At 44.5% G+C, this 24637-nt stretch overlaps 1 protein-coding gene and 1 long non-coding RNA gene across 5 annotated transcripts in view; one reads left to right on the forward strand and one right to left on the reverse strand.

Moving 5' to 3' along the window:
• Window positions 1–24637, forward strand: part of LOC147914876 (uncharacterized) — a 138440-nt gene that overhangs the window by 6393 nt on the left and 107410 nt on the right. The window lies entirely within an intron of this gene.
• Window positions 17399–24637, reverse strand: part of SHISA6 (shisa family member 6) — a 290024-nt gene continuing 282785 nt past the window's right edge. For all 4 annotated transcript variants that reach the window (XM_087440416.1, XM_087440417.1, XM_014789497.2 and 1 more), the window contains one exon: window positions 17399–23623. In XM_087440416.1, coding sequence (XP_087296542.1) covers window positions 23073–23623 — 551 coding nt within the window. In that variant the 3' untranslated portion in view covers window positions 17399–23072. The remainder of the gene's footprint in view (window positions 23624–24637) is intronic.

Here is a 24637-nt window from a genome sequence, read left to right on the forward strand (position 1 = left end):
ATTCGTTTATCTGAAACTCAAATTTAACTGGGTGTTCTGCATTTTTATTTGTGAAATCTGGCAACTCTACCCATGAATAACAGCATCCGTTTCATCTCCCCTTTCCAAATCTTATGTGAATTCCACTCCGTGGCAAACTCTAACGAAGAATCATATGGTAAAGGAGATTCTGTCAAATGTGGTTCTCTGCCTTATAAGGGATGGTGGTGCCAGATTGATAACAAACAATTTGGAGTAGGACATCATGAGGGAACTTATAGATATATGAAAACAACAACATACTGGAAATTGACGAAGACCACCCAAATGAGAGCAAGCAAAGGTTATTTATTCAGAGTTTACTCTAGCAAGGGAGTCAGCCACCATCACTTGTATTTTGACAGAGACACAAAGGCAGGCAGAGGAGTGGAAGAGTTTTACAGTGGAAAAAAAGGAAGATTTCAGATATGTTGGCCTCAGGAAGCTGTAGGTGGGCTAGAGGTGAAGCGTCCTGTGTGATTGGTTAGGGGTCTGTTGGAAGTGGGGGCAAAAATTAAAGAAGCTGTCAGTTATTAATCAAGTCCTGGTGGTTTGGGGCCAGTTGCTACAGGGGTTATTGTTTGGCTTCCTGGACTGGTTGCTACAGATTATGGATCAGAATTTTGTTTTTTTATATATGGTCTGGCCATTTTCCGTTTGTATATTCAGTCTCTCAGTATAGAACTCTTTTTTTTTTTTTTTTGGCAAATCTGAGTTTCATGACCTTGGAAAATGTACCTTCATCCCATACAAGTACTACTATCTACTATCTTCTGATACACACCTCCCAGAATCCAATCTACATCCAGTCCCATTGTTTTATGGAGTTTCTGTTTCTGATCGTAGAAAGATGATGAGGATGGAGAGTGTGGAGTAAGATTAACTGGAGGATTGGAGGGGTAAAATATTTTTTTGGTTACTGCACGTACTCAGCACTTATGGTTAACATTACAGGTCAGCAAACTATAGACTGTCTTTCAAATCCAACCTACCACCTGTTTTTGCAAATAACATTTTAATGGAACACAGCCATGCCTATTCATTTACGTATGTACTTGTTTATGAATTATATTATGAATTATGAAAAGTCTATGGCTTTTTTCACACTATAAGGGTGGAGTTGAATAGTTGCAAATATACAGAGACTGGATGGCCTGTAAAGCCAGACAATGTTTGTGATGCTCTCATTTAGATTATATACTACCACATCTTTTGGTTGGTAAGGACTCAAGGTGGAGAACATATACAGCAGTCTCAGTTTCACAAAGTCAAATTCAGAATGTGTTTTGGTGGTTTCCACATGCTTTAGAGTAAGAGGTCATTCTTTGCAGATTCTAGAATCAGGTAACCCATCAGTCATAGTTGTCAAAATGAAGATCATTCTTCTTTTTGTGTTTTCTTAGTTATTCTAGTGAGAAGTTGAGAGAGATTGCATTGAGTCTTTAGCCAGATTTCATTTTAAACAACAAATCCATAATGTACTTTGTCATTAATGGTTATTAATTGTACTAACTACTTTCTTTTCTCCCTCATGACCCAACATGTTCTTGTGGGCTGTAGAAGAGCCTCTGAGAGCAGGAGTGTATTCATCAGCCATTTATTTTGCCTGCCTTGGGGATGCAGTGATGAATAGGATATGGTCTTCTCTTCAGAGAGAGGGAACCATCTAGTGACAATCCCAACTTGTCATAAATTGTTATTAATAACAATAATAAAATGTGAAAAGGACAATACTGGAGGCTGTCTATATTCTGTCTGAGTCTAGTCACTTTCCATACTGTACTTTCCCTGTTATTCAAAAGTCAGCAGAAAGGTGGCTTTTGTTTATTTGTTTGTGTTTTTACCCTGGCATCAATTCACCCTTCTTCTAGTAACTGTTCACCACTTTTTCTTTGGGGAACTACCTCCACCCTCTGAACCACCTTCTACCCACCATCCAGTCCAGGTATTTCTGATAGGGCTCAATTCTCAACTCTAGGGCTGAAGCATGTGACTTGGCCTAAGCTAACTGGATCAATCCATCCCTCGTCCACAGTCATCAATGGGGCAATGGGCATATGATCCCATCAGGACTGTAGAGTCAGACCCAAAGCTTTAGTTTGACTGTTGAAGTAAATGAGGGCTTTCTATTTTCTCTTGGGCTTGAAACTGGGAGGATGTAGGGCAGGGCCAATGTGGCCACCTTGGCACCATGAGGAAAGCTATCTGAAAGTGGAGGCAAGACAATGGAAGTGGAGCCAAGAGATGGAAAAGAGAAAGCAGTTCCCGATGACATTGTTTGAGCTGCAGCCTCTACCCTGGACTTTTCATTAACATGCGCAAAAGACATCTCCTCTCCAGTAAGCCAGTGTTTTTTGTCCTTCTTAAGCAAGAGTCACAATTGATGCAAGTGGCAAGTAAAGAAAAATTTCTTCAAGAAACAGGAGAGATGAAGATGTTTATTGGTAAAGGGGAAGGAATCCATCAAGGAGACAGTTGAGAGAGAAAACATAAAAAGGATACTGTACTTGCTGGGACAATTTCTATAGGTGATGTGAAGGGCGAACGTTCCATCACTTTATCACATAACGACTCAAGATCACAGTCTTAGCTCTTGATTTTCACTCTGCTTTTGAAGTAAGGCAGTAACCAGAAATTAATATGGGCACATTTCCCCGTTTATTCACCACTCAATGTTTAATTCCCAGAAGGATGAAAGAAATACTTACTTAATTAAATGTGCTAAACAATAACAACCATGTACTTGTCTTACAAAAATATGCTATGAAGAGTCGATGAAGCTATTTTTAAAAAAATGAATCCCACACACTACTTAATTATAATAATCTATAGAGTGTAACTGTATATTTTCCACCCCGGGATAGGGGTGGGCAGAACAAGGAAAGCTGCAGAAAATACACCTTCTCAGCTCTTTCTTTTTGCGATTGCGAGGAATCTCAGGGCTTGGTGTTAACTTTAGTTCTTAGAGGCGGTCCTCTTTTTTTTTTTTTTTTTGTGAGGATGATCAGCCCTGAGCTAACATCCATGCTAATCCTCCTCTTTTTTGCTGAGGAAGACTGGCTCTGACCTAACATCTATTGCCAATCCTCCTCCTTTTTTTTTCCCCCAAAGCCCCAGTAGATAGTTGTATGTCATAGTTGCACATCCTTCTAGTTGCTGTATGTGGGACCAGACCTCAGCATGGCTGGAGAAGCGGTGCATCAGTGCGCACCCAGGATCCGAACCCAGGCTGCCAGTAGCGGAGCACGCGCACTTAACTGCTAAGCCATGGGGCCGGCCCAGAGGTGGTCCTCTTGATTTTTGGAGGAAATCACACATCTAACAGGCTTAGGGATCTGACCCTTCTGGTGGGAGTGGGATTATAAATTTGCCAAATATATATTCAGTCGTGACTGCATGAGTGAATGAAGTAATACACATCTTATCAAACATCTAAAAAATTGTGTTCATCTCTGAGCTGGTCACGTGGGTGGGTGTAGGATGAGGGGTAGGAAGGCAAAGAGTTGCGATGGAAAATGAACACTGTTCTTCAGGGTACCTGGGATTGAGAAGAAGAGAAAAGATCCTCGATTCTTTATCTAATTGCTATTTTCTCTCATATTCAAAGATAACTTTCCTAATTTTTCTTGTTTGCCTCGAGGTAAGTGGAAGATCTCAGTTCCTTTTCACTTTCTTCCTTTTTTAGCTACAACCCCCATCCTAATAGGAGACGCAGAACCAGATGGGCCAAATTACTTCCAGGATGTAATGGACCTAGTCCACCAAGAGGAAGGACCCTTCCAAGGGGTGAGAGATGAGATGAGTGTGACTGGGCTGTGCTGCTCTATTCTGGTGGTTCTCAACTGCAGCCACACATTACAGTCCTCTGGGGATATTTAAAAGTATCAAGACCCAGGCCCACCCCAGGGTAACTGCAGCAGTATCTGGGGATGGGGCCCAAGCTTTAGAAGGAGTTAAAATATCTCCAGGTGATTCCACTGTGTTGCCAGGGTGGAGAACTGCTGGGCTGTTGGGAAGCCTTCCTTCCAAAGGGTCAAGGCAATGGGAGAGCCACCTCTTTTCTTCCCCCTCTTAATTCTCCTTCTTTCTAGATCTCTGTTTCTCTTTCTACCTCTCTCTCTCTCTTTGACTTTGTCTATCTTCATCTATTTCTCTGCTTTTACCTTTCTTTCTCTCTTTGTTCCTTCAGACATTCTTGTTTACAGAGACTCTAAGGGAAGACTAAGCCACCACTGCCTCTTGTTCCTTTAGAATCCCTTCAGATACTGAGGGCATGACTGAAGTAAGAGAGTTGCAACAGCTCTCAGTGGGAAGCCGATGCCAGCCCTATAGAGCCCTGGGGTGGAATGATTAGGCCTGTTTTGCTCTAGGGCTGGGCCAGTGGTTCTCAGAGTGTGATCCTGGGCAGGCAGCATCAGCAGCGCCTGGGAATGTGTTAGAAATGCAAATTCTTGGTGCCAGAGCCAGATTTACTGAAGCAGAAACTCTGGGAGTGTGTCTCAGCAAATATGTTTTCAGAAGACTTCCAGGTAGTTCTGAAATGCTCCATGGCTTACTCTTCACAGGCCTCTACCTTGGAGAAAGGAAATCTTCCAGACATCTGAGCTCACAATGGGTTTGGGACCTACTTTTTTCCAAGTAAATAATGCTATCTGCTGAAAGAAACAACCCCAAATCTCAGTGACTTGCATGGAAACAAAGAGAAAAATGAGAAATGAGAAAAGCAGAGGCTCTTTATTCCGAGCTTGCTATAACAAGGGAGTCAGTCACTCTGTGAGAGAGAAGGAAATTTACGTAGGTAATACCTCCTCCTCCACACACACACCCAGTATGTTGAAAGTAAGCAACAACCTCTGCTAAAATTTATTGAGAGCTTACTCTGTGCTAAGCACTATTTTAAGTACGTTACATGTATTAACTTATTTCATCCTCAAAAAAACCCTATGACTTAAGCACCATTGTAATCCCCATTTTACAGAGGAGTTGTCTGAAGCAGGAAGGGTTTCAATATCAGGTCTCTAGATGGTAATGGTCTGGCTCCAGGGCCAAAGTCCTTACCGCGCCCCTGTACTACCTCTTGCCCTGTGTGGGGAGATTTCTCCCAAGTGAATTTAATGTTCACAAGTGATGAACTACACAGATAACCTACATGTGTTGACTAGCATCCTGGCAAATATGAAAACAAGAAGATTTTGTCTTTTTTAGTGGGAATAACAAGGTTCTTCATGTCAAACCTCATAGGATGGCAGCAAATTTGTGCATTTTGAATTGAAGGTGCAACATTATTTGGGCTAGATTGTTTCTGGTGCATATTGTGCAGCCCTATCTGATGAGCTTATTTGGCGTTGGAGCTAAGCTTAATTTCTGTGGAGACATAGAAAAGAGAATGATGATTGGCCTGGTATGGCCTGGAGGTGAACCTAATTTTCACTGTCTTGGCTTAACCTGTTTCATCAGAGTCTAAGAGCAAAATCAGAGACAATCACCATGGTTGTGAGGGGTGAGTTGCTCACTTCATTGGTCCTCATGGGGGTCAGAAGGGACCTGGCAGGCCTGGCAAGGCAGCCCATGAAGGTGTAGACAGAACTTACGGGGCTTCTCTGACATTTTATTGCTCTCCTCCCAAGGAAAGGATACCAATGCCCACTGGTGACCACAAGCTTGAGTTGAGCCTTTAAGTTAACAGGAAGACAGGAGAATGTCTGGTCTCCAAGGGAGTGGAAACTCACATCAACTCCCTAGACTACCTCTCTTCCTCTCTGTCCACCCTGAATTCAAAGAGGAGGACCTCTGATCTAGATTGACAAATTCCAGGACGCAATATTTATTCCCAGTCCAAAGTGAACCCCAGGGACACTCCTTGTTCACACATCCAGAGAAGTTGAGAGGGCAGGGATTTCTCTCAGTGGAGAGAGGGGCCAACCAGCTCGATTTCACCTTGGCTGTCCACGCTACGTTCTCCTATCTTCCTTCCACCACCACTGCCCAACACACATGCTTGGGAGGCATTCTTACTCACGGGGTTGGATAAACAAGACTGAGTTGGAGCTATTCTTTTCGAAAAGAAAGTCAGGCCATCTTTTTTTCTCCATTTGGTCTTTCGTCCTTTGAGATCTTTCTCCCTCGTGGTTAATGTCAGCTGACCTGGGGCACACCTTGAAATGGAGTTGCCTAGCTCTAATAAGGCCTGGGCACTCTGATTATACCAGCTGTGCCCTAGACTTAAGAGTCTCTCCTTCTTTCTTATTCTTCCTCCAACTCTTTTTTTTTTTTTGTGAGGAAGATCAGCCCTGAGCTAACATCCATGCCAATCCTCCTCTTTTTGCTGAGGAAGACCGGCCCTGAGCTAACATCTATTGCTAATCCTCCTCCTTTTTTTCCCCCTTTTTCTCCCCAATGCCCCAGTAGACAGCTGTTTGTCATAGTTGCACATCCTTCTAGTTGCTGTATGTGGGATGCCGCCTCAGCATGGCCGGATAAGCGGTGCGTCTGTGCGCGCCTGGGATCTGAACCCAGGCCACTGGTAGCGGAGCGCACGCACTTCACCGCTAAGCCATGGGGCGGCCCCCCTCCAACTCTTAACTAGAGAAAAAGGAGTCTTCCGTGAGTTCCAGCCGAGTTCACTAAAATTCTGCATGGCCCTAGACAATCATAAATGCTTCTTTGTTCTCTTCTTGTTGCATATATTTCTCTCTAAGATTTTGTGTTGAGAAGTGACAGTTTGAGGGAGAGATTTAGATGTTTGGGATTTGGTATTTCATCTTTCTCTTTCTGCTGTATTTTGACATGATTTCAATTTACTGCTACACTGACTTTCTCTTGGTGACACAGCTTCCTGGGGATCTCAGAGCTACACAGTGAGAACAAGTCCAGGCCAGCTCCAAATCTTCAGAAGCTTTACTGACCTGTGACATGTGAGAAGGGCATTGTGGAAATAAGCAAAATGATATCTCAAGGCCAGCTAAGGGAAGTAAACTTCATCAGAGGTTTATATAGATTATGCTGTGCTCATATTGTTCAATAGCCTCTTGTGTAGCCAACACCTTTTACTATAAAAACCTACATCCCATACCTCCCAGGAAGTAGGATGACATCCATAATTTTCAATATCCGAGGGAGATGTTTATACCCAGGAATTCTTGTTTATGATCTTGTGGGTTCTTGAAATGCCCTGGCCATTCCCCTTGGTTCAGGTATTACTCGTTTATTTGTGCCCAGGCTATTTTTCAGAATTACAGGTTCCATCCCTTATATTCAATATTAGTAGTTAAGAGCTACTATAGATGTGGGAGAGTAAGGAATCCTAGCTCTGACTCTGACTGTTTGATTTGGAGGTTATGTATTTTTGGTCAGCCAATCCGAGGCTCACAGATGTATTGCATTTAGCCAGAACTCATTGGCCCAGAGAGTATTTTCTTTTTAAATGAATTAATTGCCATCATTTTAAAATCCATGTATTTTTATTCTTTAAAAATATAAAAGATAGGTCATTCTGGGCTGGCATTTCCACATTGTAATGATTGGCTGCAGGTGAGAGGTGTCCCTCACCTCTCACCTCTTTAGACGGGGCTTATGCTCTTCAATGCGGTGTAGTCCTTGCTACTTCCTAATGGATCTAACACATGTTGTATTAGGCTAAGATTAAAGATAGCCTAGAAATAGTGTCTCCTCAAAGGCAGTGGTAATTGTCCTAGAAGAGATACAACAGGGAGTGATGTCGACTGGGCAGACCAGAGAGGGTGTGCCCTTTTTGAGAGGGACAGCTGCCACTCACTCAGCCCATCTGGCCCCTGTTGCAACCCCCAATTTACCAATTCCCCAGTTACAAATGGAACTAAAACACTCTCTGCCTATAAGAGAGTGACAAATGCACTGTCCAGGGAAAGAAAGAAAAAGGGGGCAAAGGTCAGAGTAGGCTGATGGCAGACTCTGCCCCTTAAGGTGGGTGCCCCATAGAACTCCTCGCATTCGTACTTGAGTCTGCCTAATTTAAGCCAACTTCTGTGTGACTATTGGGGCTCCTTTATAGAGGAGGTTCCACTGGAGAATGGCGACAACCTTTGCTGCTTTGTTTTCAGGAATGTGTGGCATCTTTGTTCACAGTGAGTCCTCCAGTCCCACTTCTTTGAAAAATTAAAAAAATAAATTTTATTTTTTTCCATTAAGAAAATAATGCATGCTTATTATAGAAAATCAAGAAAATGCATACAAGTAAAAGGAAATTTAAAAATTACCTAGACTCACTACCACTGTTAATAATTTGGGGTAGCTTTCTTCTAGTCATTTTGCTACACACACTCACACACACACACACAACACATATACACATACGCGCACACACACACATATATATGTATACACACATGTATATTATATATACACACACACGCACACATATATATTTATATATAAAATGATCTAATGATATTTATAACATTGCATATGCTGATTATTTTCAGAATATAAAAGTAATATCTACTCATTATAGAAAATCAGAAATTATCAAAAATATAAAGAAATAATTATAAATTAGATAGAGTCTTACCACTGAGTGATAACATAAGTGATTTGTAGGTATATTTACTTACTCTATCTACACACTTCATACAGACACATGATTTGGATTTTTTAAAGCATAGTATTACCAGAATAATCACAGTTCTACATGGAAGATAAATAGAGGGAGACTTGTGATGAATCCTATCTACTGCTAAGTAGTTTATTAGTCTACATATTTTTTAAAAAAATTAATGATGTGGATTATTCAATATGATTTTCTAATAACGAGAAAATGACTCAGAATCCTTAAGTGACCACTAAGTTGCTCTATTGAACTGAAATTGTAAGGATGGGGCAAAAGTTCTGATTTGGTGGATCGCTGGGCACAATACCGCCATGCTCCTCACTGGTGTCCCTGCCTTCAGCAGGAATTTCTCCAGTAGAACTCTAGCGATTCCTCTGAAGTATAACCTTAATCTTGCCACCACGCTTCCTATGGCCCCTCTATGGCTTCTCTTCCTTCTTGGGATAAGGCCAAACTCCTTAACAATGGGACATACAGTAGTCCCTGCCCGGGAAGAGAAGGCGTGAGGATTAAATGGGTTAACGCAGGCAAAGTGCTTTGGAATCGTGCCTAGTGCATAGTAAGCCTTGAATTAACGTTAGCTATCCTTATTATTCTTTTCTGCCGCCTGCATTCTTTTCCCTTATTGTGTGGGATGAGGCTTCTGGTAGCCCCAGATTCGAATTATTAAGATCCATTCGCTGAGACGGAAGGAATTTTCTCTCTTTAAATTTCAATTTGGAAATTAAAGAAACAGACTGTAATTGGTCTGGTCTGAGTCATGTACCTACACTGGTGGCTGGTGTATGGATGAAGTCTGTTACCAAGAGGTGTGGGGGGTATGGCGTGGTGGCCAGGATGATGTAGGACAAAATATCAGATGTCCATCCTAGCTCTCCTTCAGATTTTCCCCTTTCCATCCTATTTCTCCTTAAGATTTTCTGCTCCTAATGTATGAAAGCTTTGTCTTCTTGTAGTCTGTCGAGAATACCATATAGTTTCTCATTCCTATGCTTTTACGATCCTCCTTTGAGTCTTTAGCATGAATGTTCCCTTTTCCTTAATCTGGGGTATTTTGCAAAGGTCTCATGCAAGATGTGTTTATCTATATAACCATTGTGTCAAGCAAGTAAATCCTACTGTATTACCAGTAAACAACTTTATTCCTTCCTCCCACCCCCTACTTTGAGGTTATTCTTAGAAAATAAGAAGTCATTTGGTAACTTCTCAGCTTAATAATTAATATGCCCAGTTCATTATAATAGTAACAATTCCAAATTAATGTGAAATTCAGGCTTTTCCCTGGCCTAACTCAGGCTTACTTTGGGCTGGTCAGCAGCAGTGGGAAAGAGGGGCTTTTCCTGTTTCCTCTCTTAGTGCTTCTCCTCCTCCTCCCTGCGTTTATTAGGCTGCCTCTGCAGGGAGGTATACAGGGTGTGATATTACAACAGACTAACTGCAAGAGCACATATCAAAATTTTTGTTGTTAGTGCTGTCAAGTGGATTCTGACTCTTGGCGACCCTGCGTACAGCAGAGCAGAACCCTGCCCCGTCTTTTTATGCCATCCTCTCACCTTCCAGTGCTACATCAGACAATGCTCTGCTGCTATTCACAGGGTTTTCATGGCCATTTTCTTTGGAAGTGGGTGGCTGGGTTCTTCTTCGTAGTCTGTCTAGTCTGGAAGCTCTGCTGAAACCTGTCCACCATGGGTGACCCTGCTGGTATTTGAAATACTAGTGGCATAGCTTTCAGTATCATAGCAACACACAGTCCCCACAGTATGACAACTGACAGACTGGTGGTGTGGTTCCCTGACTGGGAAACAAACCCATTCTGCAGTGATGAGAGTGCCAAATCTTAACCACTAGACCAGCAGGGCTAGCTATCAAAATCTAATAAGCCAGACATTAAAGAAATTTGCAACAGAGTAAAATAGTTCCACTCTTCTCACTATTTTTTTTTGAAAACACAGTTATTTCTCATAAAAATGTATTATTTATGTTAACATATCCTGGATGTATTGTTCTTATTTTAAAATGATTCAATAAATAAATTCTAATTTATTAATTCTTCACTTTAATTTCTAATATAATAAATGTGTATAGATATGTTTTACCCAAGCATAAGCTCTTTGGGAATCTCAATAATTTTTAAGAGTGGAAAGAGGTCCTGAGACTAAAAGTCTTGAGAACCACCCTTGAAAGATGTTGGGTCTCAGGATATGGGTGTATATAGCCGTAACTCAGATATGCAGATTGTGCTTGTCTTTATTTCTCAGTAGTGGTGGCTCTCTGCTATTGTGAGCCCCGAGATACCCAGTCTTCAGAGATATATTTCAGATCCCTAACTAGGGCACTCATTGTCTTCTGGGTATCGCTTGGGGGCTGGGGGCCTGGAGTTCAAGGTGGGAGAGGGGCTCACTCTGTGTAGACCTGTCTGGCTACCATTTCCGTGCTACCATGCCTACTATATGTGGGCATGGAACATTCATCAGGAATTTTCCTCCCAGAGTTCAAGGCAGGAAGCTGAGCAGAAGTCCAAGTTCTGCCCTCAGATCCTCCAGTCTATCTGGAGGATTCTGTTGTCCACCTCCCCCCTTCCCCCATCCCTACCAGCCTACCCCATGGTGGTGACCAGGGTTGGGGCTCTCTCAGAGATACATATGTATAACTCTCTTCTCTGATTCTTCCTGAATTTCTTCTCTCAGTACAGGAAGGTATTTCTCTCTGTCCTGTATAGCAGGGAAGTGCTCCTCTACCACATCCTGTACACAATCTACTCTGCGGTTTCTTATCAAGCTTGGCTCGTTGATACTCAAAGGTCAGCTTTCAATATCAAAGAAAACACTCTCTTTCCTCTTTTTGCTCCTAGGAGCTTGACAAAAGTCAACTTTGAAAGTCGAGGTTGAACAAAGACTTCTTCCTCTGGTCTCTACCTTTCCCTAGGGGCAGAGCGGATGGAGGGTTACTGTCGTTGTTTGAAATGTGGGGGAAAAGAGTAGGGGGAAAAGAGTAGGGGGAAAAACCCACCACAGTTTAAAATCATCACCCTGTTGTAGGGAAATATTTTAATGTGATTTCACAGAATCCACTGTTTGCATGTCCTGTTCACTATCTTCTCTGGAGTCCTAAGTTTGGAACTGTAGAGCAGATGCTGTGTTCGTGGGATGCTTTCTCAACACTTCACGGATGTCCCACTGTAAAGAGGCTGCTCAATGTATAGGCTTATCCTACACTTCATTTTCTGAAATCTGCCCACAACTCCAGGGGTGGACAATTGCCACCGTTTTGCAGTATGTGACCCAAGCTTCCCTGACCACAGCTATGGGACCAGGGATAGACACTTGACCCAAAGTGTGGCTGACTGCATTTTCCAAGGATGGCATATCTTCCATCGACATACTTTTCTTACAATGTAACCTTGCTATACTCTCTTCAGACAGTGGAGTCTGCGTGCCCTCCCCTTGAACCTGGGCAGAACTTTGTGATTCTTCGACCCAGAGAATGTGCTGTGTAGCCTTCTGAGGCTACATCACATGAGATGATGTGGCTTTCTCCTGGATCACCCTTTCAATATCTCCCTTTCATCCACTCCCTCTCTTTTTTCCTATCTCCAGAGACTTGCTCTTGGAACCCAGCTGCCATGTGATGAGGAAGCCCAGGCCACAAGGAGAGGACTCATGTAAGGGTTCCAGTTGATAACCCCTGTTGAGGTCCCCCAACACTAGCATTTACAGCCAGACATGTGAGTGAGGAAGCCTTGGACATTACTCCAGCCTCAGCCACCCTCTGACTGCAACAACATAAGGGACCCTGAGTGAGAACTGTCTGGCTGAGCTCAGTTTACTCTCAGAATCGTGAGAGATTACAACAATAAATAATTGTTGTGGTTCTGCTGTTAAATTTGGGGTGTTTTGTCATGCAGGAAAAGATAACTGATACACGAAGGGAGTCATTATAGCGATTTTCAGATTTTCTCCCAGGAATTTTGGAATTGAGGCACAAACAGATTGTGTCATCTACCCATAAGGGTCGGACCTGGGAGATTATGCAGACTCAATTGCTAAAGATGTCATTTCAGTCAGGTTTGACTGTGTGAAAGGAACCACACAAAGAGGATTAGAGATTTGCAGAAAAAAAGAAATGAGTCCATGCCACCTACAGAGAGAATGTTACCATGGTTTTGGATGACTTTCAGCTTCTTGGATTTGGAGAGACCCAGTTATACATTCATGCCCTAGATCCTATGAGATGCCTTTATATCTAATAATAATCATCATCATCATAATAATAAATGGTACTCTCATTTTTTGCCTCAACTACTTTAAGTGAGTTTTTGTTTCTTGTAACCAAATGACTCCTGATTAAGATGTCTACTAACAAATTTGAAATGGAAATGGACATACTACTGGCTCCATATAAAATAAACCAGCTGCAGAAAAGTTTTACCTGCTTTAAAAAGTGAGAACCTTATGATAGTTTTGCTACAGTGATAGAGGAGGGGTCATTTGCTTCTGTAAATTCCCAGTCCGTAGCTCACAACATGGCAACTGTGGTGGTCATTGATGCTACTCATTGGGTATTTCATGCTTCCCACCTGCCTGGAACATTGTAGAAGCATACTTCCCGGCTCTCCTCTGGTGGGGTGGGACTGTGTAACCAGATCTAGCCAAGAAGATTTGAGCGGAAGTGATGTGTGTCACATCTAGGCTGCCACTTAATTGTCCTTGCCAGACCCTCCAGAGTTCTCTTTTTCCTCTGGTGTGGTGGCAGGCAATGTTACAGATAGTGGCTGCTCTAGCTATCTATGAGCCCTTGAGTAAGGATGAGGAAGTGTAACAGAAGACCCAGCTGATCCATGACAGAGGGGGAGTGAAAAATAATCCTCTGTTGTTTTAAGGATATTTGGGAGTTGTTTATTACCATAGCATAATTCAGCCTATCTTGCCTGATTCAATGACTCTGCATCATACATTGCCAAGATCATTGAGACCCTCCAGGAAAACCTCCCTGAGCAGCCCTTTCTCCTAATCTCACAATGGCCGCCATCTTGCCTTCCTAAGAAGTTTCTGAGGAGCAGCTCTTCCTCCTCCTGTACTCCTCCTATGCCCAAGGGAGTGGATCTTGTTCTGTATCCACATCCTTACCCAATTCTTCTTTCTCTTCAAATTTTAACACACTCATGTTTGTGTAATCTTTAAAAATTCTCATTCAACTCTATGATTCTTTCCAAAAGTCACATATTTTCTCTTCTATTAAACTTTCCTATAGATATTTTATACACTCTGCCTCAGCTTTCTCCTCATTTCCTAAATACTTAATCCTCTGTAAAATCAGTTTTGTTCTAACCTCTTCACTGAAGCTGGTTTCCTAATATTGTTTGGCTACAGAGATCAAGGCTACTCTGATCCCCCAAATTCCAAATCTTTATTCTTATCATAGAGTTATAGAATTTCAAAACTGAAAAAAAAAAAAGGCAGAACGATGTGCTTCTTAAACTTTAATGTGCATAGAGTCACCTAAGGATCTTGTTAAAAGGCAAATTCTAGAGCCCCTAGAGATTCTGATTCAGTAAGTCTGGGGTGAGGACTGGCAATCTGCATTGCAGTGAGCTCCCAGGGAGTACTGATATTGCTGCTCTGTGGGCACACTTTGAGTAGCGCTGGATTAGATAACAATTTTTTTGTTTTCTTTGAGTCTAAAATGAAGACTGATGTATGACCAATACCCCTTAGGTAGCAAAGGTTGTCTTCTCCATGGTTGCTGTGATGAACCAGCAGGAGTAGCTCTTACAAATGGTCAAAGAAAGAATCATTAAGGTATACACAATTGGGAATGAGGGTAATGGTCCTAGTATTTTACATTTGACACATAGCTCCAGAACTTGGATTTGGGATTAAGATTGAGGCTGGAGGCAAAACAACTTCTTTCCTCTTTGTGGAGTGAGCCATGGTCCTAAAACATACATCTATTTCTATGGGCAAACAGTAAAATAATGAACTGTTGAGAACTTTCTGTGAAAATGCGTTCTTTGGGATTTTTTTTTTTTAACAGATAAGTTGTTGATTTTGGGAAATCACAAAAAGTTAAGTTAAACAGAAGAGGCAATTTTCCAAGGACCTTTTTCTTCATTTAGCTTAATACTTTTTCTTCCTTTATAGCCATCTTGTTGACATAGGGTAGATAAGCTGGCAACCGGGAAGATGCTATCTTATAAGCAGTGGCTCTAGCCAAGGGTTTTCTCCTTCCCTCCCATCACTCTACCCTCCCACCCTACCCTTCTGCCATGAATAGTACCAGGTGAGCTCACCAACTCCTGCAAAGTCTTAAAAAAGTTACAGAAGCAGAGACTAAAAGTACTGAGAAGGATTTTAGAGATTTAGAATGATCTGGCCCACTCATTTTGTTTTAAATGAGAAAATCGAGATTTGAAGAGGAAAAATAAGTCTTTCAAGGTCACACAGCAAAATACTGGCAGAGCTGGTATAATGAACAAGTGACTCCCAGTCCAGCGCTCCCAGTCCAGTGCTCCCAGTCCAGTGCTCTTTGCACCTTATTCTCAGGGGATGGGAAAGTCGAGATGGGCAGGACCAAGTAAGACAGCAGGATGGGTTACTCACAAGTTCATTCAGCTACCTAGAAGCCCAGATATAATTTGAGTATTATTTTGTGATAATTCAGTGATAAGATATATCAGATGTGGTAAGAACCTTTGAGTCTAATACCCAACTTTTACAGATGAAGAAACCAAGGCCCAGAAATGACATTGGCCAACACATCCATGATGTAAAAGTTACTGATTCCCTCATTCTGGAATGTTCAAAGCATTCATTCCCATCCTCTGCTCTTTGTGATTTTCCCACTGAGTGTCCTTGGTTTTCTTCTTAGACTCTTGAAGGAAAATCTTTCTTACTCCTCCCTAGTGGTTTTGTGCTTCCTTCTCAGCTCAACCAGAGAGGAGAAAGATCAATGTCCAAAGTGACATTGAAGGTGAAAAGCTATCGGACACTCCGATATCGGCATCTCAATGCTTCCAACGTGAGTTTTCTCTGTCCTTTGCTTGTTATTGATGGTATATTAAGACCTCATTTATTCAGGTCTCACCAACTTGGAATTAGTGTCAACTGTGATAGAAGCTAAATTGAGGTTTACCTTTGAGAATCAAAGAGAAAAAGTTGAAGAAATTGTTAAGAGTTAATGATATTTAAAGGGGGATATTTAGCCTACTTAAGAGAAGAATCTTTTAAAGTATTTTAGAAACACCTTTTAAAGCATGTTCAAAACTCTCTGATCCATACCTCTTGACCATTTTTTTATTAATTACCCATTATTCTTATCTGTTCAATAAGGAAGATTTCCTGAGATTTTCTATTAGAGAACATGTTGCTAGTCTAATTTAGTCATTATATGTATGTTTTTTTTAAAATTTTTTGTTTATTGCAGTAACATTGGTTTATAACATTGTATAAATTTCAGGTGTACATCATTATACTTCTATTTCTGCATAGATTACATCATGTTCACCACCCAAATACTAATTACAACCCATCACCACACACATGTGCCGAATTATCCCTTTTGTGTTCATTGCAGCGTTATTCACAATAACTTGGAAGCAACCTATATGTATGTTTAAGCATTGTAATTAAATTGCACTTCTCTAAAAAAATATATATTTCTCCAATTCAGAATTTTGTTTTCACTTGGGTTTTCTTCCAATAGTGAATATAGATTAATGAAGCTTTCCTATGCTTGTAATGTGTGTGTTTGTGCATGTATGTGTGTGTGTGTGTATGAGTGTGTACTTGCTATGAGTCATCCTGGGTTAGAGACTCTATGACTTGGAAACAATGTACTGTAATAAAGATTGTTGTAGAAAGCAAAATACATTTCAGAATATGTGTGGTTATGTGTTATTATGTATTAGAATAGTAAACAGGTTTGTAACTTTGTCCTAGGTAAAGAGTGCCATTGGCAGGAGATAAAAGGATTTTTGAATATAAGCTCAATGCATCCAAGGAGAACAGTTTTAATTACAAAGCAGTTGGGCAGTTGGTGAGAGAGTATGACTGTGGATTCTAGGAACTATGGAGGTGCTGAAGTTGGCTGAAGACCATGTCCTGTTTGGCAACAGTTTGTTTGCTGAATTTGAGCCCACCAGTATCTAGGTTATGGTGAAAATTCAGAAACACAGAACAACGGATGACCTTAGCAGCAAAAGTGAATATGTGCCAAAGAAAATAATATAAAAGAGGAGTCCAGAGAAAGAGAGTCTTGAGCAAGACTCCAAATCTAAATCAATTTTCATGGTGCAACTTGATTCTCTGGTTTAAATGGTGTGGATATTTAACCACCTGTGCTCTAATCCCCCATGGTAACTACAAGAACTAATTCTAAAACCAAATTAAGACCTAATGTCCAAGAATAATAGTGCTAGAATAGATGAATATGGATACAAAGTTATAACTTCTAATTCTGCTTTGAATTGGTATACCTTATCCTGGCACTTGTCTTACTACGCCTACCTTCCTACATTCCTTTTGTTCACCATTTTTAAGAGCATCATTAAGGTCTAATTTGCATATCATACAATTCTCCTGTGGTAAGTATACAGTTTGATGTATACAGTTTGACATCACCATAATCCAGTTTTAAAATGCTCCCATCACCCTAAAATTTCCCTCATTCCCATTTGCAGTCAATCCCTCTTCTGCCCCCATGTCCAATGATCTTCTACATCATTTCATGATTTTTAATTATCTTTTGTTTTGGCTCTGTGTTTGTATAAGAAAGCACGTGGCTACTTTGAGACACAAGTTATGTTGAAACAGCTTTATTTTTTTAATCCATAAATATCTGTTACTGACAAAAGTGGAAAAATCCTTAAGACTAAATCTTACTAAAGTGATAGCTGTTTACAGTACATATAGAATGTGCTTTGACAGGTAAGTAGAATGATGAGATTTGTATGAAGCAGCAGTTACAAGAGCACTGCTCATCATGAAGCTTACTTATGAGGAAGGAAGAAACTGTGCAAAGGTACAATAGAAAGGTACTTTTCATCAGTACTACCATATAATAAACATGGAATCCATAAATTGGGCTAATGCGTAAAAATGTTCATTAATCCCCCCTTAGGAAATTGTGTCCCCAAACTAAAAATATTACAGTAAGAATTGCTTTTTATTAGAGAATTTCAAGAATTCTTTACTACAAAATATCTAGTTGAGTTATAGAACTAGAGGAATATTTGCCACTATGAAGCAAATGAATGAGTCTTCCCATGGAGTGGCATTCCAGGGTCACAGCAGGAATGGAGAGCAAAGTTGAGCAGGGTCCTTCCTCTCCCTCAGGTGGGAGGATATCAAGGAAACATATAATGTTATTTCTCTGACTGATGGAAGGTTGATATGTTTGCCGATTTACAGGATGAGTTTGATGATACTGACTTGTATTCGAAATTCTTGCTTCACAAGCTTTCACCGGGAGGACGGTAGTGTCATGAGGAGAGGCTAGAAAGCTACTAGGATGGGGGAGTGTCCACCTCCTAGCAGCCCAGGGGTTGATGCCTCCTCCCCCTCCAGCTGGAATGGAGCCCAGTGTCCAGACTCGGTCTTCAGGACACAAGTTCTGGAGTGGGATATGATAACATCCATTGCTACACAGAGCCTTTGTGGCTTGGAATGCATTTCCAAGCTGCCCTCAAATACAAACTTCATGCCCTTGTGGGCCAACCTCTGGACCTCTCTCCTCCAGCTCATTCCATCTCTGAAATTGGAACCGCCTCCCTCCAGCTTTAAGGACCACATCAAAATGAAAATTTCAAATTCAGAATTCCCCAATGACACAGACACCCAGGATGATTTAGGCGTGACTATATGAGAGGCCTTCCATGACACATGGTTGGTGACCTATTGAATGGGTAGGCCCTTACACCTTCAGATATGAGAGCATCCCTGGGTGGCTGAGACCATGGGGCCCACCCCAGACTCTAGTGAGGAGTCTGATGGCTGTCTAGGGTATCTGAGGACATCGCCTTCGGGCAGGCATAATGAGATGTGTGCAGCTCAGCTGAGGTGGGGAGGAATTCGAAGAAAGGAGGGTGTGCCAATGGAGAATGAAAGCCCTAGCATGTAGGAGCTGGATGAAACTTCAGAGCTCATCTAGTCAAAGCCCCTTGTTTTACATATGGGGAAACTGAGGCACTGAGCAAGAACGTGACTCAGCCTTGGTCACATGGCAAGATGGAGACAAAGCCAGGGCCAAAGCCATGTCTCCAAGAGCCTCAGCCCTGTGCTTTTTCTTCCTGTAGTATGCTGCCTTCTGAAATCAAATATAGAGCCCAGGAAGACATATCTTTCATATCGACTCTGTCATTAAAATGCTGCATTTATAAAAATATCATTTGAACCCTGAAAAATACTTCATTAAAACACAACGAACTTCCTTGAAAATACTCCAGAGCAAAGTTTCCCAGGTTTGGGGAGGATGGTAGAGGAATGTATGTGGGAGGTAACATGTCAACTCTTCCCAGAGCAGGTGCTTTCTAGGGTCCAGGTCATTGGCAGCCCTTTTGGATTATCTCCGGTCAAGTCCACAGTGGCCGTGGATGGAATCTGAGGATGGAATGTTGGTGGCAGACAAGGTTTCTCTGAAGAAAATGCATTATTTGGTGCAGGGTTATTAGAATGGATATTTCTCCATGCTTAGAGAGTCATGAGGCTCTCCAATCTTTTGGGCCAAAAGGGGATGTGTGACACACAAGCAGGACAGGCGTTAAGTGAGGTGGAACAGAGGCAGAAAGCCCTCAAGGATATGACTCTTTGGCCAGAGCAGGAGCGTCTGGGCTAGTGGCAGGCTGGGGCAGCAGCTTCAGGAGACTCACCAGCTGTAGGAACCAAAACTGATGTTTGAACCATGATGCTTCTAATAGGACAGCTTCTCTCCCTTCTCTCTCAAAGATCAGAGGGGAAGAGCCCTTGGCTACATGCTCAGGGCTATCATCTCATAGGGGTAGAAGGTGAAGGATAAACTAATGAGGCAAACAGAAGACCTGAAGAATGTCTCATCTTTTGATTGTTTTCGTTGAGATCTCTAAGTTGTAGAACTAGAGAGTATAGCAGGACTGAGGAAAAGAAATTAGGAATGGAGGAAGAAGGCAGGGCCAGGGAGATGAGAGGAAGGAAAGAATGAACTGGCATAGAATACTGAGGTTAAGACAGGAGTTTCAGGGTGTGAGAGTAGAAAGAGGGAAGGAGAAATTTGAATTAGGGAAAGGTTGGAACTTTCTAGAAGGCAGACCCATCGCCCATTACACTGGGGATCCCTGAGGGCAGAAGCCCAGTTAGGGGGTTAAAGGAATTCTTGGGAAAGCCTTTGTGACTTATGAACTCAGGGAGCCAAGAGTGAACTGGAGGAAGCAGGACAGGAAAGGTGGCAGTGCGTGAGCGATTCTAAGAGCTTCTCTGCCATCGAAGGCCAAGGAGACCCGCAAGAACCTTCAGGGCCGGAGAGAACCTGCGCAGAGCCCCGTCCATTCCCATCAGAGCAATGGAAACTCGCACAAAGCACAAAACAAGCAGAGGGCAAGTTTGCGCTTAGGGCTTCCCTTGCGGAGGGAGAGGACTTGCATTGCAGGACTTGCATGGCCCTTCTATGTGTGGTAGAGGACACCAGCCTGGTGGGGCTGGAAGTCAAGACATCTTTTCCAGCCCCAGAACCCTCTCTTATCTGCTACATGAACTTATCTGGTAATGCGGCTTTGCTTGTTCTACAAACATGGATGGGGCGACTGAATAAATGATATTTCTGTGTCCCATTTGAGACATAATTTTACAGATTTTGAAATGAGGGACTGAATTGGAACAAGTTTGTAGACTTCTCTCTCTTTTTCTCTCCCTGCCTTCCTTCTTTCTTTCCTTCCCTCCTTCCAGAGCCAAGGGTGAAGCAGAAGAAGCATTTCAAAGAAATAAGAGTTCAGGTAGAATTTTCTGATCCAGCTGGCAACAAAGGTTTTAAACCAGACAGCGGTAAGGCTGGGATGAGACGTGTTTGGGAATCAACCAATCAAACAAGCCCTGAGACAGACAGACAAGTCTGGGTGGAAGCGTGATCCTGAGGGCTGGAGAACTTGGTGCCAAGAAGATGCTCTGACATGGGATGATCAGGTTTCTGGTTCAGGGTGTATGTGTGTGTGGACACCTGGGGAGAGGATTCTCACCCACCCATGTCCTTTCCCCTCCGCACCAGCAGGCAACTCCATGAGACTGGTTGAGGGCTGGATTAGAGTGCAGGGGTTTAGGGGACCAGCTGTGAGAGACAGACCTTTGTTTCTGGGAGTGGCCAACTGCTCTGTTTAGGTTGATTTCCTCCAGCCCAACCCTCTTAGCCTCGTCTTCTGGAACAAACGCTCATAAACCCTTGGGGACCAGCCCTTGAGAAGGTTTATGTGTTTGTGGGGGAGGAAAGCAAAGACTTATTCCTGTCCTCACAGCCTCACAGTCCCAGTGACGTCGCCCCAGTGAGGAAGCTAAGGGCTGTGCTCATCACCTCAGCCTTAATTCCCTCCTGACTCATGTGATGGTGAGCCTTGGGTGGGGACAAGAGCTTTGGAATTCTTGAAATAAGTAAGAGGCATCAGTCCATTGATTTCTCTGTGGATTGTGGACTTGGTTAGATTAAAACTTCCCAGGGCTGACACTGGGGAGTTCTGTCTGCCCCACCTCCCTTTTACAGGGCCATACATGTTATATAGAGAACTGGGGGAAGCTAAAAATCCCACTTTAAGATCATTGCTTTTGGGGTCTGACTGTAGCAACAGTCACATTTTTAGTGTCATACCTTCAGCCAATAATCTGGAGCTGATTCCCCCAGCCCCAGCCCAGGGAGGTTCCCTCGCCCTGAGAATGGGGGAGCCTCTCCTTGGGGCTCTGGTATTGGGGGATTGGATGCTGCTTATTTCACTGTCTCCAGGACGCTGTCACACCCCGCCCACCCCCCAGGTTGGAGGCAGAGAGAGGGCCAAGATGGGCTGGCACGGGTGGTCCCCTAGCAGAGCTGAGGGAATGGATCTGCCTGGAGCAGGGGAGGGACCGGGGAGCTGCCCAGGTAGCCCCCAGCCCAATAGCCTGGAGTACCATTGTTTGTGTTTGCTAATGGGTCTCTGTCCCTTTGATATAGAGGAGGCACTGGTCTGAAGAAGCAGTAGCCAGGATACAGTAATGGAATTGTAGGAGGACAGGAGGTGAGGAAGGGGAACAGGCAGAGAGAGCCAGTTCTAAAGAGAGAAGGGGCCAAGCATGTGGGCAGCGGTGGGGAGAGAGGAGCGGGCAAGGTGCAGGACAACTGTGTCGGGTCCTCCGTGATTAGGGGCTGAGCTGCCCCTCTCTAGAAGCCTTTGCCTCAGTCCTGCCTGACGTGCCTAGTGGGAGACAGGCGGAGCCCTGGATTATGGGAATGGTGGGCCCCTGAGACCCAGGGCATCACAGTGGCCCTCCCCACCCACTGGTCTCTGGACATGGGCAGACCCCTCTAGGGTGCAGAGTGGGGGAGGGGAAGGCAGGCCTGAGTGGCGGGTCATAGTTCAGACCTAGAGGCCCAGAGGAAGTGTGGAGATAATCAGGTTGCTGGGGAGGGCACCCCAAAAGTCCCTGCACCCCATCGCTACTCTCCTATGGGAGGGCTAGAGTGAGGCGCCAGAGGACTCAGGGGTGAAACATTAAGGGCTAGAGGAGGGGCAAAGTCCCCCAGAGGAGAGGCCAGGGGAGCCTTGTAGGTGGAGCAGCCAGCTGGAACTGGGCTAGGTGCCCAGCAATGGGGAGGCAGCCGAAGGGGGTAACCCCTCCCTGTCCTGGGCTTGGGGGAGGGGCACAGGGCCAGGGTGGGGCCCATAGGTGTCAGCAAAGGAAGGGCCACTCAGTGGGGACCAGAGAGTTCCAGCAGGCAGAAGAGAATCGTTATTGTGCTTATGGACACAGCAGCTCCCTGGCTCTGAGAGAGCGAGCAGGCAGTTTTTAGGCACTAGAAGATTTCTGTGATGCGGTTCTAGGTAAATGAAGGAGACTGAGTAGTCTATTGGGTCAGCTGTACCCACTGGCCAATTCAAACCCAGGCAGCCTCAGACCAGGGTCAGGCCAGGGTCTCTTGGCTGACAGAACCTGCAGCTGAGCCCCCAGGAGAGGGAGAGGGGACATGGGACTGCAAGGGAGTTGGTGACGGTGGTGAGGGTGAGACTGGGGCCTATACCCTCTCCTCACTCCCCGTTGACACTTCTGGAAGAGTGAGAGCGATCGCTCTAGATCTCATGTCTGAGCATGCTGTGCCAGGCCACCGGGCTGTGTCCCCCGGGAGTATGGCTTTCTGGGCAAAGCTGGCCCACCCCCAGCTCCTATGGAGGGGACAAGGGACAGGAGATGTACAGGGCTGGAAGCTCTGCTCCAGGCCCCTCCTGACCCCTGCCCTGCCCCACCCAGTGGCCCGCCCCTCCTGGGGGTCACACCGTCACTTCCGTCTTGCTGGCTGTGTAGCAGGTGTGGTGGCCTGGGATGTAGTGCAGCTGCTCCACCGTGTTGTGTCTGCGCGAGGCAAAGGCCTGGCGCTTGGCTGCCGTCTGGCTCTTGCCCAGGGTGGCGTAGGAGTTATTGGAGGCACTGGGATGGGAGTGCATCTTGGTCATGCGGTAGCGGTCCAGCACGGGCGTGGACACAAAGACGTCCGTGTGTGAGATGGCCCGCGACAGGGACTGCTCCGGGAAGGCCGTCCGCTCCGGGGACAGCAGCGGGTCCTGGGAGTGCAGGCGCTCCGTGGAGAGCAGCTGCTCATCGGACAGGATGCGGTCATAGGGCATGCCGAACTCATCCGGCAGGCCCCGCTCTAGCGACAGGACCCTGTCCTGGGACATGGCCCGGATGGGCCGGCGAGGTCGCTCTCGTGGCAGCGGCTTCTGCTGGGACATCTGGATGACGTTGAGGGGGAGGGTGCCGCGGGCGGCCAGGTCGGGCAGGTGCCGTCTCCGCATGTAATACTCATCAGCCTCCTTGTCAGCTGCAGGGGAAAGACAGAGAGAGAGAAGGCAGCTGGGGTGACACCACAGCCAGGACTGAGCTAGGACCCTGCAGCCCAGACAGGTGGAGGCAATGCTTCTCCATTGAATGTGCAAACCGGTCCCCAGGGGTCTTCTTAAATGCAGATTCTCATTCAGCCCTCCTGGATCTGGGGTGGGCCTGAGAGTCTGCATCTCTAATAAGCTCCCAGACAATGCTGATGCCCCTGGTCCGTGGGCCAGTTTGAGTAGTGAAGAGTTAAGGGACTTCCTCAAGGTCCCCAGCAAGTTGAGGTCACGGCAGAGTGGAGGGCAAGCCCAGGCCCCTGAACTCCCGCCCCAGAGCAGCTTCGACCACACCATGGTCAAGACGCAGAATGGCTCCCCGGGTCTTGCTGAAACACCCAAGTAGCAGCCGGCAGCTTTCCAAGTCCAGAGCCTCCTTCCAAGAAAGCTGGGTTGCGGAACCAGCCTTCTGCTAGAATCAAGTAAGATGCTCCAACTAGGAGGCACTTGTGAAAATACTTAGCTGGTAACTTAGGAACATAGTGACACCTTCTCTGAAGTAACAGCCAATGCACAGGAAGCTGCCACATGGGCATCCACCCCCACACAACCACAGAATCAAGCCTCCACATACTTCACCTGTGCCCACAACATGAGCAGGGCAGAACGATCCTATATGTGCACCTCATTCAGATGCTCCACCCTTCTCTCCACCAGGAGGCCCTCCCAAGCTCACACTGCCTGCTGCACCCTTGAACTTACCCAGCACGCGCACAAGCCTGCTCTACCCCAAATGTCAGGAATGAGGCTTCCAACAGACAGCCTTCTAGATCTCTGCAAAATGTGGGAATGCTGACTGCTCCTCAGTTTTCCCAGAGGGTCACAGATGGGTAGATCCTGCCTCCTGAGTCACATTCCCTCATCCTAGGGCATGCATCAGATTCCTCGGGTCGTTGGGAATCACCACCTCTAGCCACAGAAACTCAACGTTCCACCTTGGAGGTGGCTGA

Source organism: Ceratotherium simum, chromosome 16, assembly GCF_057802395.1.
Source record: "Ceratotherium simum simum isolate JZ-2026a chromosome 16, ASM5780239v1, whole genome shotgun sequence".
NCBI classification, from domain to species: domain Eukaryota; kingdom Metazoa; phylum Chordata; class Mammalia; order Perissodactyla; family Rhinocerotidae; genus Ceratotherium; species Ceratotherium simum.